The sequence below is a fragment of the Eschscholzia californica genome, unplaced genomic scaffold (genome assembly GCF_041429995.1).
Source record: "Eschscholzia californica isolate CP2 unplaced genomic scaffold, dmEscCali1.0.p SCAF_1, whole genome shotgun sequence".
Classification (NCBI taxonomy): domain Eukaryota; kingdom Viridiplantae; phylum Streptophyta; class Magnoliopsida; order Ranunculales; family Papaveraceae; genus Eschscholzia; species Eschscholzia californica.
Genome location: NW_028238198.1, coordinates 82,481,257 through 82,495,526, shown reverse-complemented (window position 1 = coordinate 82,495,526; position 14,270 = coordinate 82,481,257). Strand labels below are relative to the sequence as shown.

Genomic DNA, 14,270 nt, shown 5'->3' with positions numbered 1-14,270 from the left:
CCTCTCAAAAAATTAGTCACCAACACTAGAAGTGTTGAAGTGAGGAATATAGTTATGTTCATCAAACATGTCCAATTTTTTTATCAAATGTAGTCGCGTATTTTTTTTAAACTGTGCGGGTAATAAGACCACCACGAGTTTGTATTACAGGATTTTACATAGTTAGTTTGTGCGCAAGTTTGTATGAAGAGTCAAAGGCTATTCAGAATTTATGTTTAATTGTACTAATGGGAAATTGTCCATTACTACTTGATGTAGTGGTTGGAATTCACTCTAATAATTGGGATGTTCAAGGTTCCTTTTTAAGTGAAAATCCAAGGTTTTTTTTTTTTTTTTTTTGTTGAACTAATCCAAGGTTGGTTTTCAAGTGAAAATCCATAAGTTCTAGCGATTGTGATAAATTTAACAGAGTCTAGGGGGCTTTAGCGAACCAATGTTTTTTTTAAAGTACACCTAGTACTAGGTCCTAGACTTCCCCTAAATAGTGATAGGGGGATGAGTAAGTGAGCCTCCATATTAGTCCCAAAGGTTTGGTTGTTGGACCAAATACAAATAAGAAAAACACACAGACCAATAAGAATTCAACCTCTCCCAGTTCCTTGTGCTTAGGAACACAAAATATTGAACCACAGTTGATCAAAAATCATATATATTAGCAAAATTAGAATAGATCTCATGTCCTCACAAAACAGTTGAGTTAGTTGAGCTTCAAGTTTTGTTACCAACCGAAAATAGGTGAAAAACATCTGCCCGTTTTTCGTCTTTACACGTTACTTACTAATGGACCACAAAATATAAACACCAACAACACCTTGTAACAAGACAAGAAATTACGGTATAGGTATTGGATTAGATGAGCGAGGGTTCAACTTGTCGACTTCTTCCTTTGGATAAATGAATAATTTTTGTGCCATCATTCGAAATTCCCTATAAGCAAACAAATGATCTATAAACAATTAGGAGAAAGAACGAACGAAAAGAAGCAAAGAGACAGGGAGAGAAAGGGAATTTGGAAGATATACTTAACTGCCACGGGTAATCACCAATAAGCATTGTGTCCCCTTCATTGTCAATGTATATGACATTCCACCCATTATTCGGTTTGATCAGTTCGCCTTTGAAATCAAACATTCGATCTAGCTCGCTTATAAGTTCATCATATCCGTTGAATTTCATAAGGTCCACAGATCTACCAAGAGCTATTCCATACTTGTGAACCTAAAAAAGAAGTAGCAAATTCGAATCGAAAACAGATCACGTGTATTCCTCAAAACACAAGAAACACAAAATGATTGTGTTTTACTACAAATCGCAGTTTGAAACCATGGGTCATGTTAGAGATCTTTACCTTGGTGCAACTTCGACTGGTGAACGAACAGTTCCCACGCTCTGAAGCACTTGAATCAGATAGCATAGTAGTCCTCGACGGGTTGAGAAGTTGGTCCGTCTCTGTGGTATCCGGAGGTGATAGTGATGGAGGAACAGCATCTGGTAATTCAGACTCAGATGGAGAAGTATTCACTAAATCAACACCAAAAAGCATGCACTTGCGAGGTAATTTGCTGAAAGGTCTCGGATTTGATGGGTCATCCTTGTTAAAGTTGAAGATACTCTCTGACTCCACCGACTCTACTTGAGTCTGACCTAACTGGTGGTTCGGTGGAGATAAGGATGGCGGCACCGATGCATCCCTGATTCCCAACTCGTTAGCGCTTATTGCACTTTCTTGACCTTGCAAGACCCCTGAGTGTCTTTTAGGTGGTGGTGGCCCAATCGAACTCTGTGATGAACCTGAGAAATTGAACCAGTCTAGGAAGATTAGTTTCCAATAAGTGAGTTGTTTCTGCATACAATCGAGCAACACAAAACTTCAATAAGAGAACTATAGAATGTTATCTTACTACAATAACCGTAAACTTAAGTAAAATTTCAAAAAAGAACAGAGAATACGATCCAAAAATATTCTAAGAGCTTCTTATTAATTGAGCACGAATCCGGACTGAACTTTTTGAAGGGTATATCTATTTCAGAAAGGAAGGTAGATCAGGATAACTAACCATCTTCAATCACAATACATGATTCGACGGATGAGGAATTACGAGTTCGGGTTCTTTTTTGTTGTTGGGGTAAAATCGAAGCATTCCTCTTGTTAGTGACTATAGATTCTTCAATTTCCCATGACGAAACTCTTTCTGGACGAGCGTTGATTGCAGACGCTTCATCCCATCGAACCTACACATATGCAAATTTTAGAGCACAAAATGTCATAAAAAAATGCATAATTTCTAGCTCAAGTACAGAACTAGTAGTTACCCTGAGACGTTTCCAATCCGAATTGGGCCACCTTACTGGATCAATATCCACAATACCAACAACAGTACCTGCAAATCTGATTTACCACCATCCTGAAGTTCCAAATTTATATTCACAACCTAAAGATGAATCTCGAAAACCCATGTGTTGTTTACCTTTGTTCAAGACATTCTACCCCCTCAAACTTCATTTTGAACCTTGATCCAATAGAATAGTCCTTAACTGAGTTCATGTATTGATCGTAAGGAATTATAAATTCCGAGGGGCTTATCCTGTGAAACGCATGTGAATAAATAAAGTTCAAAGTAAGAAAGCGTTCAAGCCAACTCCTGAAGTTGAGATTTCTTTGCTCACCTCGGGCGGTAATATATAGTGAACATGGTTCCAGTAGAGATAGCATGAGATGCAGTAGCAAGCACCCCAAGCTGCATACTGTGACTCGATATAACCGATGTAGAAATATTTTTTCTTAGCTTGATTGCACGTCGAACCCCAACCCGAAGTTCTCCATTTTCGCCCCTAAAAGTAACCAACCCAAGAGTGTCAAATGTTGCAGTAATACTAAAGCTAGGCAGTCCGGGTATAGGAGGAAGGATCGCGAGAAAAGGGGCAACCTTAGAAAAATAAAAGTATCCCCAGCAACAAGCATCTTTGAGCTCACGAAAGTACTCCATCCAGATGTAAGCAAGTGTCGTTTCGGCTGACCTGAAACCGTTAAAAAAAGTCAACAATCAAAAAGCTATTAATAGACATCAGCATGAAAGAAGAGACTAATTTTAAAGAGAGCAATGAAAAACTCGCAGCTAAAATGTATAAAGAATTTAGTAAAAATTTTACCACGATATATATGGCGAAAACGCCACTCTATCCCATGCAAATCCCTAGCCACGAGCTCCTGTGATGGTGGTTGTTGTGACATGTCCTGCAACAAGAAAAAGTGAACAATATATAGCTCGGCTTCATAAACCGTCGAATTAGCTTCATATGGTAAACAATATTTTAATTGTTATCTGAAAAAATACGTAGATACCTACCAACTTAGGAAGGCATTCGTCAGCATGTCGCTTCAAAACAGAAAATCCACCATGGGTACTTGTATCAGATGCAGTTAGTGACTTGCAAAAGGAGTTCACACAGTTCTCCGCCACAGGTTTTGGAGTGTCACTCGCAACACTAGCCTCCGGTTGTTGCTATAATTTCTCTCATTAGTCGATAGCCATATACATATTGAAATAAAAAAGAAATCAAATAGACCAAGCAAGTATATCAGACTTTTGTCTCAGGAAGTAATGTCACTTGCGCAAACACTTCATCAGTCTCCAATTCCGCCTGAACGAACAAAATTGGATAACAAGAATCGTCAAAAGCGAAGTTAGTAACAAAAAAATATCTGTCTAATGAAAATAACACTAGGTTTTAAAAATATTTATGTACCTTTAGCTGCACATTTACAACCTTACAAAGGATCTTGGAAGGTAAATTGTACTTCGGCATTTGCATACTAGCTTCTTGATTCGTATATGCTTCGACCTATATCAATATCAAAGTCGATGCAAATTGGGTCTAGGAAAATAACAAATAAAATCGAAAAATAATCATGCAAATCAGAAGTACAAAAGAAAAAAAAAAGAAACAACAATGGCAATATATGTGACAAGAGGGCATTCAAGATTAGAAAGGACCTGTTCCAAGTGACCTTGGGGGAAATAGAAAACCTTCTCTCCAACTCGAGGAACGTTAACAAGGGGACCCGCACAAGCACGCCAAAGTTCGGCATAGAGATCATCGTTCTCATCTAAGATCATAATAAAAGTATACCATAGTTAGATAGAACAATTTAGGAACTTCATCTATGCTTCATCTTCTTAGCATTTACTAAATCCTAACTAAACAAGAAGTACTTGCCAAAAAAATAAAGAAATCTTATAAATGAGAGAATCAATAACCTAAATGAACACTAAAAATTCAATCTATCATCTAAGAGTCTAAGTTGGTGTTTTTTTCTAGTTGTCCGAATCCAACTCGTCTGACTCAAATGGCCCAAAATCAGCCCAAATTAGCCATTCAGACAATCAAAGCCAAACAAACACAAACATTCTGAAATCTGACTCGAGTTATTTCAGACCTTCAATCTGATTTTAAATCTGACTTAACACTAACTAAGACCATTTCATATACTGTATATTGAGCCTGAAGCCCTGAAATGAGAAAACTAACTCAAGTGAGGGATCTCCTTTTTAAACTTCAAGGAGTAAAGAAACACTTAGAATGAACCCAAAAACTACATGAAAACATATAGTACTAATCTTTTAAAATACATTTTTAACAGATTAAGCTTTTCAATGTCTTTGATTAAAGAAAGAAAAAAAAATGCAGGAAAAAATCTTTTTAGAATTTTTAATGGCTTTAGCCAAATCATTTACTAAAATAATATATACCCATTTGTGATTTTGTTTTCCTTTGAACTCCAACCTCAAGTTTCAAATCAAATAGAAAACAAAAAAAAAACAGAGAGTTAGTTACCTTGATTTAGAGGAAGCAAACCTTCTTCTTCTTGGTAACTAGAACCTTCCATTTTTGGAAACATTGCTTCCAAATTCAACTCATTCACTACTCCAACTAAACCCATTTCTCTTTCTCACTCTAGAAACAAAATGCAACAAAAATAAAGAAGAAATTGAGATTTACCCTTAAAATCTTTCTCTGCAATAAAAAAAAAAAATCAAACCCCACTTATTAGTACTATAAAACTATTCACCTTCCCTCTATTTCTTTCTTCAATATATTTCTCTTCAAAACAGTAAAGTTTGTAACTTTCTCTCTCTAAAAAAAAAACTCTTATTACCCACTCTCTTTCTTTCTCTCTCTAGAATTTTCAATTTTGTAACGCTTAAAACGCTTCTTGCCTTACTATTCGTTGGTCACGCTTCACTTGCAGCAAAACCTGCTCTGGAAAGGGAGGGTACCTGCTGCCATTTCTCTGCTGCTTGCTGATGTTGTTGTTGCTGCCTCTTCTCAACCGTACACACGCGTCTTCTTTAAACCCCAAGAGTTAAAAATTTCTTCTTCTTTTTCTTTTTTCTTTCTTCTTCTTTTTTTTTTTTTTGTATTGCCAAGTCTAAAAAGAAAATTTGTACTCTACTTGAAACTTTATAGTTTCTCTCTCTTGTTTCTTCTCTCTATTTGGGTATGATTCTTTGTCATTTGATATCTTTTGCCGATTTGTATCCGGATACAAAATCAGATATCATTTTCATTTGTTTAAATTGGTGTCTTAATAAAAAAGAACCAATGACAAATTGATTTGTTGTGTCCATAAGCTGCCACCTCAGTCCACATAGGCTAGAATTTTGGTTAAAGGCGAGTATTAATTACCGAGTCCATACAAATGGTTTCGACGTCCCAAGGTGCAAATATATCATAGAGGAGGGGCATTTGCTTAAGTGGAACTAAGTATAATTACATATTGGAGTGTCTAATGTTTTACTAACTCTTTTTTTTTCCGTAGAATCGTTCCCTCTCTCTATCGAATAAAAGAACGACTTCGCACATATTCTTGCTCCAGAAAATATTCAAAATCAATAAATAAAGACAAAGAGATACTTGATTGGTTGAGATTTTTAGTCTGAGGAGACTCGTTTTAATTTCTAAGTTCGTACTTATAGATAATTCTGAGTATTAAAATATGTCAGTCGGTTATTTGTCAGATAAAATTGTAAGTGTGTCTAATCCTAAAGACATGATCTCATGCCAGTGGCAAAAATTAGGGAGGGGAGTGTGTAAGCCGAGCATAACTACTGGTTAGAGGATGAGGAAGGAGGAATGTGAAAGTGACACGTGCATTGAAAAGGTCCAAAACTCAATTGATGATGAAGGCGACTTTTCCGTTTACCCACTATACAAAATAAACGGCGCTTTTAAGAGCCTCAAGCATTTAACGACGCCACTCCTTTACCTTCCCACTTTTACCAACTTTTGTGTCACCTTTCTTTGTCTTTTACCTTTTTACCCCTTCAGTTAAAAAGTCCATAAATACTTTTATACTGGGGACCTTTCTGCACAATGCTTCTTCTTAGAATTCGAAAAATTCGAGTATTTGTTTACTTTATAGATAGATGTTCTGATATCGAATTCAAATGTAAATTATTTCTGCAGGTGAAACTACTAGTGGAATTAAGATAAGAGTATCGTCATCGAGGAGAAACATATATACTAGTACAACCGCATGACGTAATTGAAAATGAAATTTTGCCCCCCCCCCCCCCCCATAAACTCACATGAAATATTTTTATGCTATTAGAAAATGACTATTTGGGTAGCAAAACATTTCATAATAACTAAAAAAGCCTCCATCTTTTGATATTAGTCATTTTCTATTAAAATATTAGAGCCAATTAGAAGTTAAGTTTAAAATAATTTGCTTAATTGTTAATCAGGTCAAAATTTTAAAAGAATTTTATTATTATTCCAATATTACCCTTCTTATGTTTTTTGCTCTCTCTCTCTCCCTTGCTCGACTGAAAATGACTCTTTCATGATATTGTCGTGTTAATGAATTCGATTTCGAGGAATTTCTCTTCTCTCAGAGATTATATACTCTTCCATCTCCAGAAGTCTCGATTCTGCCTCAATCAATTGGAACAAATTCACGCCTAAATAGTCACAGACGGATATCTCGACTCAGACCCTCTCTGGCTCAGCTTCCTTTCTTCCTGTCTTAGATCCCAAAAACTTGATTACACTTTGATTGTGTTACAAAATCTACAAAAACCCAACTCATCTTTATGGAATTCAGTGATAAGGGTATCCATAGAATCTGGTTTTGGTCAAGAATTTCTTAGTTTGTACAAAATTATGTTGCGGGGAAAGATCGTCCCAATGACACAACTTTCTCTATGATTCTTCGTTCTTGTGCTTCACTTTCTGCTACTCAACTCGGACAATCTTTCCATTGTCAGATTTTAAAGATGGGTTTTTATTTTGATTTGTATTTGCAAACTAGGTTGCTCGACTTTTGTGCAAAAACTAGGAATTTAGTTTCTGCAAAGATATTGTTTGACGAAATGCCTGAGAGGGATGTTATTGCACAAAATGCGATGATTTCTGCACTTGGAAAACATGGTTATGTAACTGAAGCTCGGAGTTTGTTTGATGAAATGTCTTAAAGAAACTCATCTTCTTGGAATACCATGATGACTTGTTATTTCAAGTTGGGTGACATGAATTCTGCTCGATGGATCTTCGTTTCCAATCCAGTCAAAGACATAGTTACTTGGAATGGCATGATTGATGTTTTATTGTAAATCAGAGCAATTGATGGCAGCAAAAGAGTTGTTTGATCGGATGGGATTAGGAAAGAACTCAGTTACTTGGAACCCGATGATACCAGGGTATGTTCAATATTATAGGGATTAAGAAGGGTTGACATGAGGATCATAAATTCATCTTCATGATTCAAGCCGCATATAACTATGAGAATATGACGAAGCTTTTCTTCAGGTAACGTTACTTGAACTCGTGTTGAAATGCCTTCGCCCTATGCTTTGAAGACTACTTTCTATAACATTAAATGACTCAGTTTGTAGAAGTAAATGAGATTAACCTTTATTGGCCTTTTTACGTATCTCAGTATGCAAATATTTGAAACTATTTGAACAATTAGTAGGTAATGAGAATTGGGTTGATTGATCACCTAAAGCAAAGAGAGATAAAAGAGTCGGCGAAGGAAGGTCTAGAGAGCGCGAGAGAACACGATGGGGTATACAAAGGATCAGCTGCTTGACTGATTACAGGTCTTATTCTTATGCTCAGCTTAATGTGTGTGAATTTTCGGCTTTTTAGTTTCATTAAAGCAAAGTGGTATGTTCTTAGAAATGGGTTAATAATTCAAATTAATCTATGAATCTTGTTGTCCATAGTAGCTCCAGATTAATTTTGGTCGCTATGATCATCCTGTTGTGATGAATATTGAAGCTCAGCTCAAGTATGGAAATGTGAAAATTCTTTCGTAATCCTGTTGTGATTAATTTTGGTTGTTTTTTATCAGGCGAAGTATGTTGGGAATTTAGAAGGTGTGAATAAAGTAAAAAATTTGTTCTTCAAGTTAAGATTTCTTGATGGCGCCCGAAATAGTTTACATCATTTTGTATGAATTATATCTCAACCCATATTGCGGATAACTTTACGAGACAATTTTAATTTGGCTTGAACAAACTGCTAAGACTCAGTTAGAGGTTTGGTGCAACTTTATGTTGGGTTCCCTGTTCCCATTGATCTTACTTATCAGTTATGTCACCAATAGATCACCATCACCGCCATCAACTTAATGTTGGGTTCGTAAATTTTACCCATGCTTGTGCAGTTATCTTTCAATGCTGCAATAACTCCAACAACAACATCAAGATTTTTATGTTTTTTTTTTGTGTTTTTCAGATTTAGGTTGTAAAGTAATGTACTTTGATAATAGAAACAATATGGAAGCAGAACCAGGAAAATGTAGAAGAACACTTGGAAAAAAATGGAGGTGTTCTAAAGATGTTATTCCAAATCAAAAGTACTGTGAGAAACATATGCATAGATGTTGTTCCACCTCCACCAACCTAACCATTTGGGTTGTCCTCCAAAAAGTGTTCTTCAAAACGGTGGGACTAGTATCAGCAAAGAACCATCTATCTGATTTTTTATTTTATTTTTCAGAAATGAGTGATCACTTTTGAGTCTATTTTATCTTTTTCTTTTAAGGGTTTTTTTAACATTGAGATTTTTTTGTTGAATAGTTAAGCGAGTTTTGGGGTTTTGCTTCAAAGAGATGAGACAGGAATTGTTTGGTGGGCTGAAAATTTGTAGGGCTCCACTTTTGATCTCTAAAGTTTAGATAGTGTCAGATAAATGATAGATTTTATTGTAAGTCTTAGAGATAGGTAGAGTGAAGAATTTGAAAGTTATTGATTGACATACCATATATGCATTTGTACTTGGACTCTTTCTATGTGAGGTTGTTTGTAATTTTTAAAGCTTTTTATATTTCATACATGATCAATTCTTGAGTATCTATTAATTGTAAATGTAAACTATTTATTTAATGAATACAATGAAAATTTTCGTATATAGGGAGAGACCAATACTAGTAAAGCAAGGAAAGTTCTTGGCTGGAATCCAAAAGTTGGCTTTAAGCAATTTGTGAAGATGTAAACGTGTGCAAACTGAGTTTGTAATGTCGCAAATGCAAACTGAGTTTGTAATCTCGCAAATGCAAACTCAGTTTGCATTTTCGCACATGCAAACGCAGTTTGCAAAATCGCACATGCAAACGCAGTTTGCAAAATCGCACATGCAAACACATGTTTGCAATATCGCAAATGCAAACACATGTTTGCAGAACAGATTGGTGCAAACAGTTGTTTGCAGAACAGATTGTGCAAACACGTGTTTGCAGAATATTGTAAGCGAAAAAACACCGTTTTTTTCTGGATTTTTTTTTGAAAAAAAAGTATTGAAAGTGGATCTTGTTAGAAAGCTAATGAAAAATCATTTCAAAATATATAAATTTTACTGAAATCCGACATCTCAAACAAAAGTTATATCGATTTAAAGTTTAAAGAAAAATAAAAGAATTTAGTTACACAATAAGACAAAAAAGGGTAAGTTAGTCTTTGTATACTTTTTGACCTGAATAATAATTTCCAAATGTTTTGTAATTTTCTACTCATTTTCAATAATATTTTGACTTTTCTAGTTATTACCTCTTATGCTATATATGGGTTGACTTTGAATTTCGACCGATGTAGTACAATTCACGAACAATTTTGAAAGAAATGGGGCGACTTCAAGTGTAAGGCAGAATATAAAAGAGCTAGAAACAACTACTGCAAATTGCAACGGGAGAGGGTAATATAAAAGAGACATCAACAAACCACACAATTTATGAAGTACAACAGAGTTTTAGTTCTGTCTAAACCCTAGTTGTCCCATTCCTTTTATTATCAAAAGTGTTTCAATACTAAACTAGGTATCGATCTCTACACATTTGCATAGGGTTACCGGAACAATTCAAAGAGACAACAATCAACCTTGCAGACCGATAATACCTGCACAAAGAGATAAAATTAGTGATCCCAATTGAATTAAGGCTTAAGGGTTGGGAGTTAATAAGGTTTAAGAGAATGAGGTTGTAATAGCTTACCGCAGGCGATTCTACCACCAGCATTTCCAGTGGTCTTGCTAAGTTCATGTCCACCTGAAAAATGTGTGGGTTAGTTTAGTACTGATCTTAAATGTTGTTTAGAAAGTAATAACATCATGTATGATGGTACTCCATTTTAGTGTACTCTATCTATGTCTCACTGGATACTCCATGTCGGAATCACTTTACTGTGTATAATATACGATATTTTTGTATATATAAATCTTTTGTTAAGTGCACAGATTTGTGGTAGCCTGGTAGGGTCAAACTAATTCAAGGGCTTACGACTTCACAATATCGTATATATCAGGCAAAAAATTTAAAATGCAATTCGAGACGTATTAGTTATTCGGGTTGCTTGTTAGTTATCTTTTCTATGTGTATAGTTTAACCCAAACAAATTCTTAATTCAGTAATCTAGAATTTCATTTATTAGAAAGCAAAAAAAAACCCAGAAAAAATACCTTTCCCCAGATCATCAGGATCAGCATGGACAACAACAGCCCTTCCAATAATGGAGTTTGGTCCAGCTAGAGGAATCTATAAACATTAAACGATCCTTGAGAAACAAAATTATATAAAGAAAAACTAGTTCAACACCACAACTGAGAGGAATCGAGAGCGGCTAATCACCTGTTTGTCAACAATAGTGAAAGTAGCAGTACCTGAAAAACAAAACCCATGTTCAATAAGCCATGAGTGAATAGAGAACACATAAAACACCTTTTCCAAACACATTTAGCTTTCTAATCACTCTCTTTTAGCTTGATGGTTATAATAACAAAATAGGAATTCAGAACGATGTCTATGAACAAAACTGATACACGGGTAACTAATAGAAACAACAGTGAAGGAGTAAGAAAAGAAAATAAGATCGTATACCATCTTCGGAGGCAGTGATATTGCCAAGGTCACCAGCATGACGAGTCTCGTCTGTAGGAGCACCATGCTCTTTGCCAGCAGGATTAAAATGAGGTCCTGAAATTGACAACTTTTTTAGACACTTAATTTCTATTTTCTGTTTTTATTCCTTGCAAAGAGATAAGCGATGGACAGTACCGGTCGATAAACAACCGTTTGTTGTGTCACCAAGAGCATGGACATGGAAACCATGAAGTCCAGTTATAAGACCAGTGACGTTTCCAATTACAGTAGTTGGACCTGAATAAATGAGGATCAACACACTTCAGTTTATTTGATTTCTACGGAAAGGATCTGCTATACTCATATTAGTATGTGTTTTTGAACTTAAGCTAAACTACCATCTCCTTCTTGGGTAAATTGGATGGTGCCAGATACACCGTCACTGCTCTTCAGAACGGCAACTGCTTTCACCATTTTTATCTGTGATCTGAAAAAAAAAACAAATAATTAGGCGCGGTAATGAGAAAAATCTATTCAATATAGAAGAGATTAAACACTACCACGTAAATGAACACAAGTGACACTTAACAAAAGGAGAACGAAGATGATTGGTTTGTGAAAGATTTCTGAGCTAAAGTTGAGGATTTGGTTGGAAGTAACATGCTGCTCAATTCATTTGAAATAATTGCATTCGAGTTCACATGCTTGATTTAGATCAGTGCCTACTTCACACTTATATTTCAAGCTTACCCAACCCTTCAACTTAAACACGAAAAATTCTTCACTTAAGAATGTTTAACAAAAGAAACCCAGGCTGAATAGATAGATAATCAATCGAAAACCAAATATCCTCTTTCGGCATATTAAAAAGAAAATTTCGGGGAACAGAAACAAAGAACAAGATCAAATAGATTGGTCTAGTATGACAATTAGATGCAAAACTCTAAACTGTAGATTTAAAAAGTCTCAGGAAATGAAGTAAAAGTCACTGAATTTAGGCAATTATGCTTCAAAGTTGTAAATTCAATTCAAAAATGAGAAACAAAAAGCAACCCAATCAGATTATGAGACTTCTTTGTTCATATCAGATTCTCAGTAAATAGCTAATTCAACCAGTACAGCGAAAAGAAATACTACGATTACAGAGATGATGATTCTATAAATTAGATCCTATTAACAAACCCTAGATCTAATAGTTCAGAGCTAGAATCAATTTTTCAACACAGACTGAAATGAATCATTAATTGAAATACAAAAAAGAGAAAATAAAAGACAATAACAGATTAGACGAATAGAAATTGTAGCTTACTGATCAAGCTATGTCAAAAAGAAGGATCTAATTATCAAATATATATATGTAAGAGTAAAGAAGAATCAAGATGATAAACCCTAGAGAAATATTTCTTGAAAGAGAAGAAAGATGAGGAGGGCGTTTTTACCTCAGAACACCCCAGAGAAAGTCAGGGAGAAAGTCGGTAGAGAAAGAGAGAGTATAGTTGGCTCAGGCCTCAGTGTCTAACTGACCGTTTTATTGAGTCCCAATCAACAACCAGATGAAAATTTACACGATATACCCCCAATGTGAAATAGAATACTCTTCATTGAGTTGACTTCTTTATGGGCAAATTAGTCATTAGATACGATATTTTTTATTTATTTTTATTTTATTTTATTTTTGGGGAAAGATAGGATATTTGGAATCATAGATCTACTTCTTTTTTCCATGTCCCTGTATAAACAAGTGATAGACCAACAATATTCCATACAGATTTATGTCAGTCGATTTTTCATTGACTCGCATCAGTCAGATGTTAAGCAAGGTCTCGGACTGCCCATTCTAAGAGCCAAAGTCTGGACTATCCAGTCTAAGACCTCTCAGATTAGTTCGGACCCGAGAGTATGCTTACATTGTAGGGCTCTCCAGTCAGAGAAAAAGTGAATCTATAGATATTTTCAGTCTAATTAGTTACAACATAAAAATTGTGGGGGCCTAACGATCATGCAATCTTCTAAGATTCAAAACGTCATGGGTTTGAATAGATGTTTTTTTCATTTGACGTTTTAATGTAGTTATAGATATTCAAGCAATAAGTGGTTTCCACTGTATAAAAGATTTTCTCTCATGACAATTTGTATTATTCAATGATTTAATTATGTTGTATCAAGTCAATACTCGGTTGCCGCCAACAATCCTTGGTTGGAGTGGTAAGAGGTATAGTCTTCCACCTTATAAGTCAAGGGTTCGAGGCACACGCTGAACAATTAAAAAAAAACGTTTGCTTGCCCAAGTGGTGGATAGTGTTGACATAAGGTCCAAAATCCATGGAGGTCCCATGTTCGATCCCCAAAAAAGTGAAATTCATGGTTTATTAAACTTGGATTATTAAAAGGTAGAAATAATGTATTTAGGTGGGCTTTAGGCCATTTAATTCTTTGGACTTTAGGCCAGTAGCTCAGTTGGGCTTTAGGCCTTTTTGTTTTAAGAAGTTTAATTTCGATTGTTATCGTGCTTATCACATCTTTGATGTACCTATACCATTGTAATAACTTTGTAAGTCACTTTCAAGAAAAAAATTATGTTGTATCAAGTGAAATTGTGAAATAGAAAATACGACAGTTTTGTAGTACAACTTATTTCATTGAAATGTGAAAACAATTGTTATTACAGTTCTTCGTAACAACCATTTTAGAGTAAACTTCGCCCTGTATCAAGAAAGGAAGCATCAGTAGTCCTTGAAAGCTTGGTCAACTAGGTAAACTGCCTACAAAGGCACAGAGCTATCACAATAGAAAAAGATGGTCATTCGCATTGCTGCCAACCCTGTCTTCCATGAGGGCACCAAGCACATTGAAGTGGATTGTCATTTTATTTGTGACAAGGTCACATCGGGCGAGATACCACTACTCCATA

The 14,270-nt window shown here is 35.3% G+C and overlaps 2 protein-coding genes across 6 annotated transcripts; both read right to left on the bottom strand.

Annotated features, from left to right (window-relative positions):
- Positions 1–632: 632 nt before the first annotated feature.
- LOC147569994 (auxin response factor 2-like) lies at positions 633–5,562 on the bottom strand. Of its 4 annotated transcripts, none has more exons than XM_086656565.1 (15): positions 5,220–5,562; positions 4,837–4,956; positions 3,996–4,108; positions 3,748–3,843; positions 3,586–3,642; positions 3,348–3,503; positions 3,151–3,235; positions 2,928–3,018; positions 2,668–2,832; positions 2,469–2,585; positions 2,314–2,389; positions 2,058–2,232; positions 1,349–1,791; positions 1,028–1,218; positions 633–927 (listed from the first exon to the last, which is right to left on the bottom strand). In XM_086656565.1, the coding sequence occupies exons 2-15, from the start codon at positions 4,940–4,942 to the stop codon at positions 831–833; spliced, it is 1,968 nt and encodes a 655-aa protein (XP_086512691.1). In that variant the 5' UTR covers positions 4,943–4,956; positions 5,220–5,562; the 3' UTR covers positions 633–830. The 4 variants fall into 4 exon arrangements, with proteins under 4 accessions (XP_086512691.1, XP_086512692.1, XP_086512690.1 ...); XM_086656566.1 differs by having other exon boundaries at positions 5,280–5,509; XM_086656564.1 differs by having other exon boundaries at positions 5,072–5,504.
- Positions 5,563–10,179: 4,617 nt separating this feature from the next.
- On the bottom strand, positions 10,180–12,914 carry LOC147569993 (superoxide dismutase [Cu-Zn] 1-like). 2 transcript variants are annotated; one of them, XM_086656568.1, is made up of 8 exons: positions 12,799–12,914; positions 11,758–11,846; positions 11,555–11,656; positions 11,378–11,473; positions 11,129–11,160; positions 10,960–11,035; positions 10,496–10,549; positions 10,180–10,400 (listed from the first exon to the last, which is right to left on the bottom strand). In XM_086656568.1, the coding sequence occupies exons 2-8, from the start codon at positions 11,831–11,833 to the stop codon at positions 10,378–10,380; spliced, it is 459 nt and encodes a 152-aa protein (XP_086512694.1). In that variant the 5' UTR covers positions 11,834–11,846; positions 12,799–12,914; the 3' UTR covers positions 10,180–10,377. The 2 variants fall into 2 exon arrangements, with proteins under 2 accessions (XP_086512694.1, XP_086512695.1); XM_086656569.1 differs by having other exon boundaries at positions 12,669–12,811.
- Positions 12,915–14,270: the final 1,356 nt, after the last annotated feature.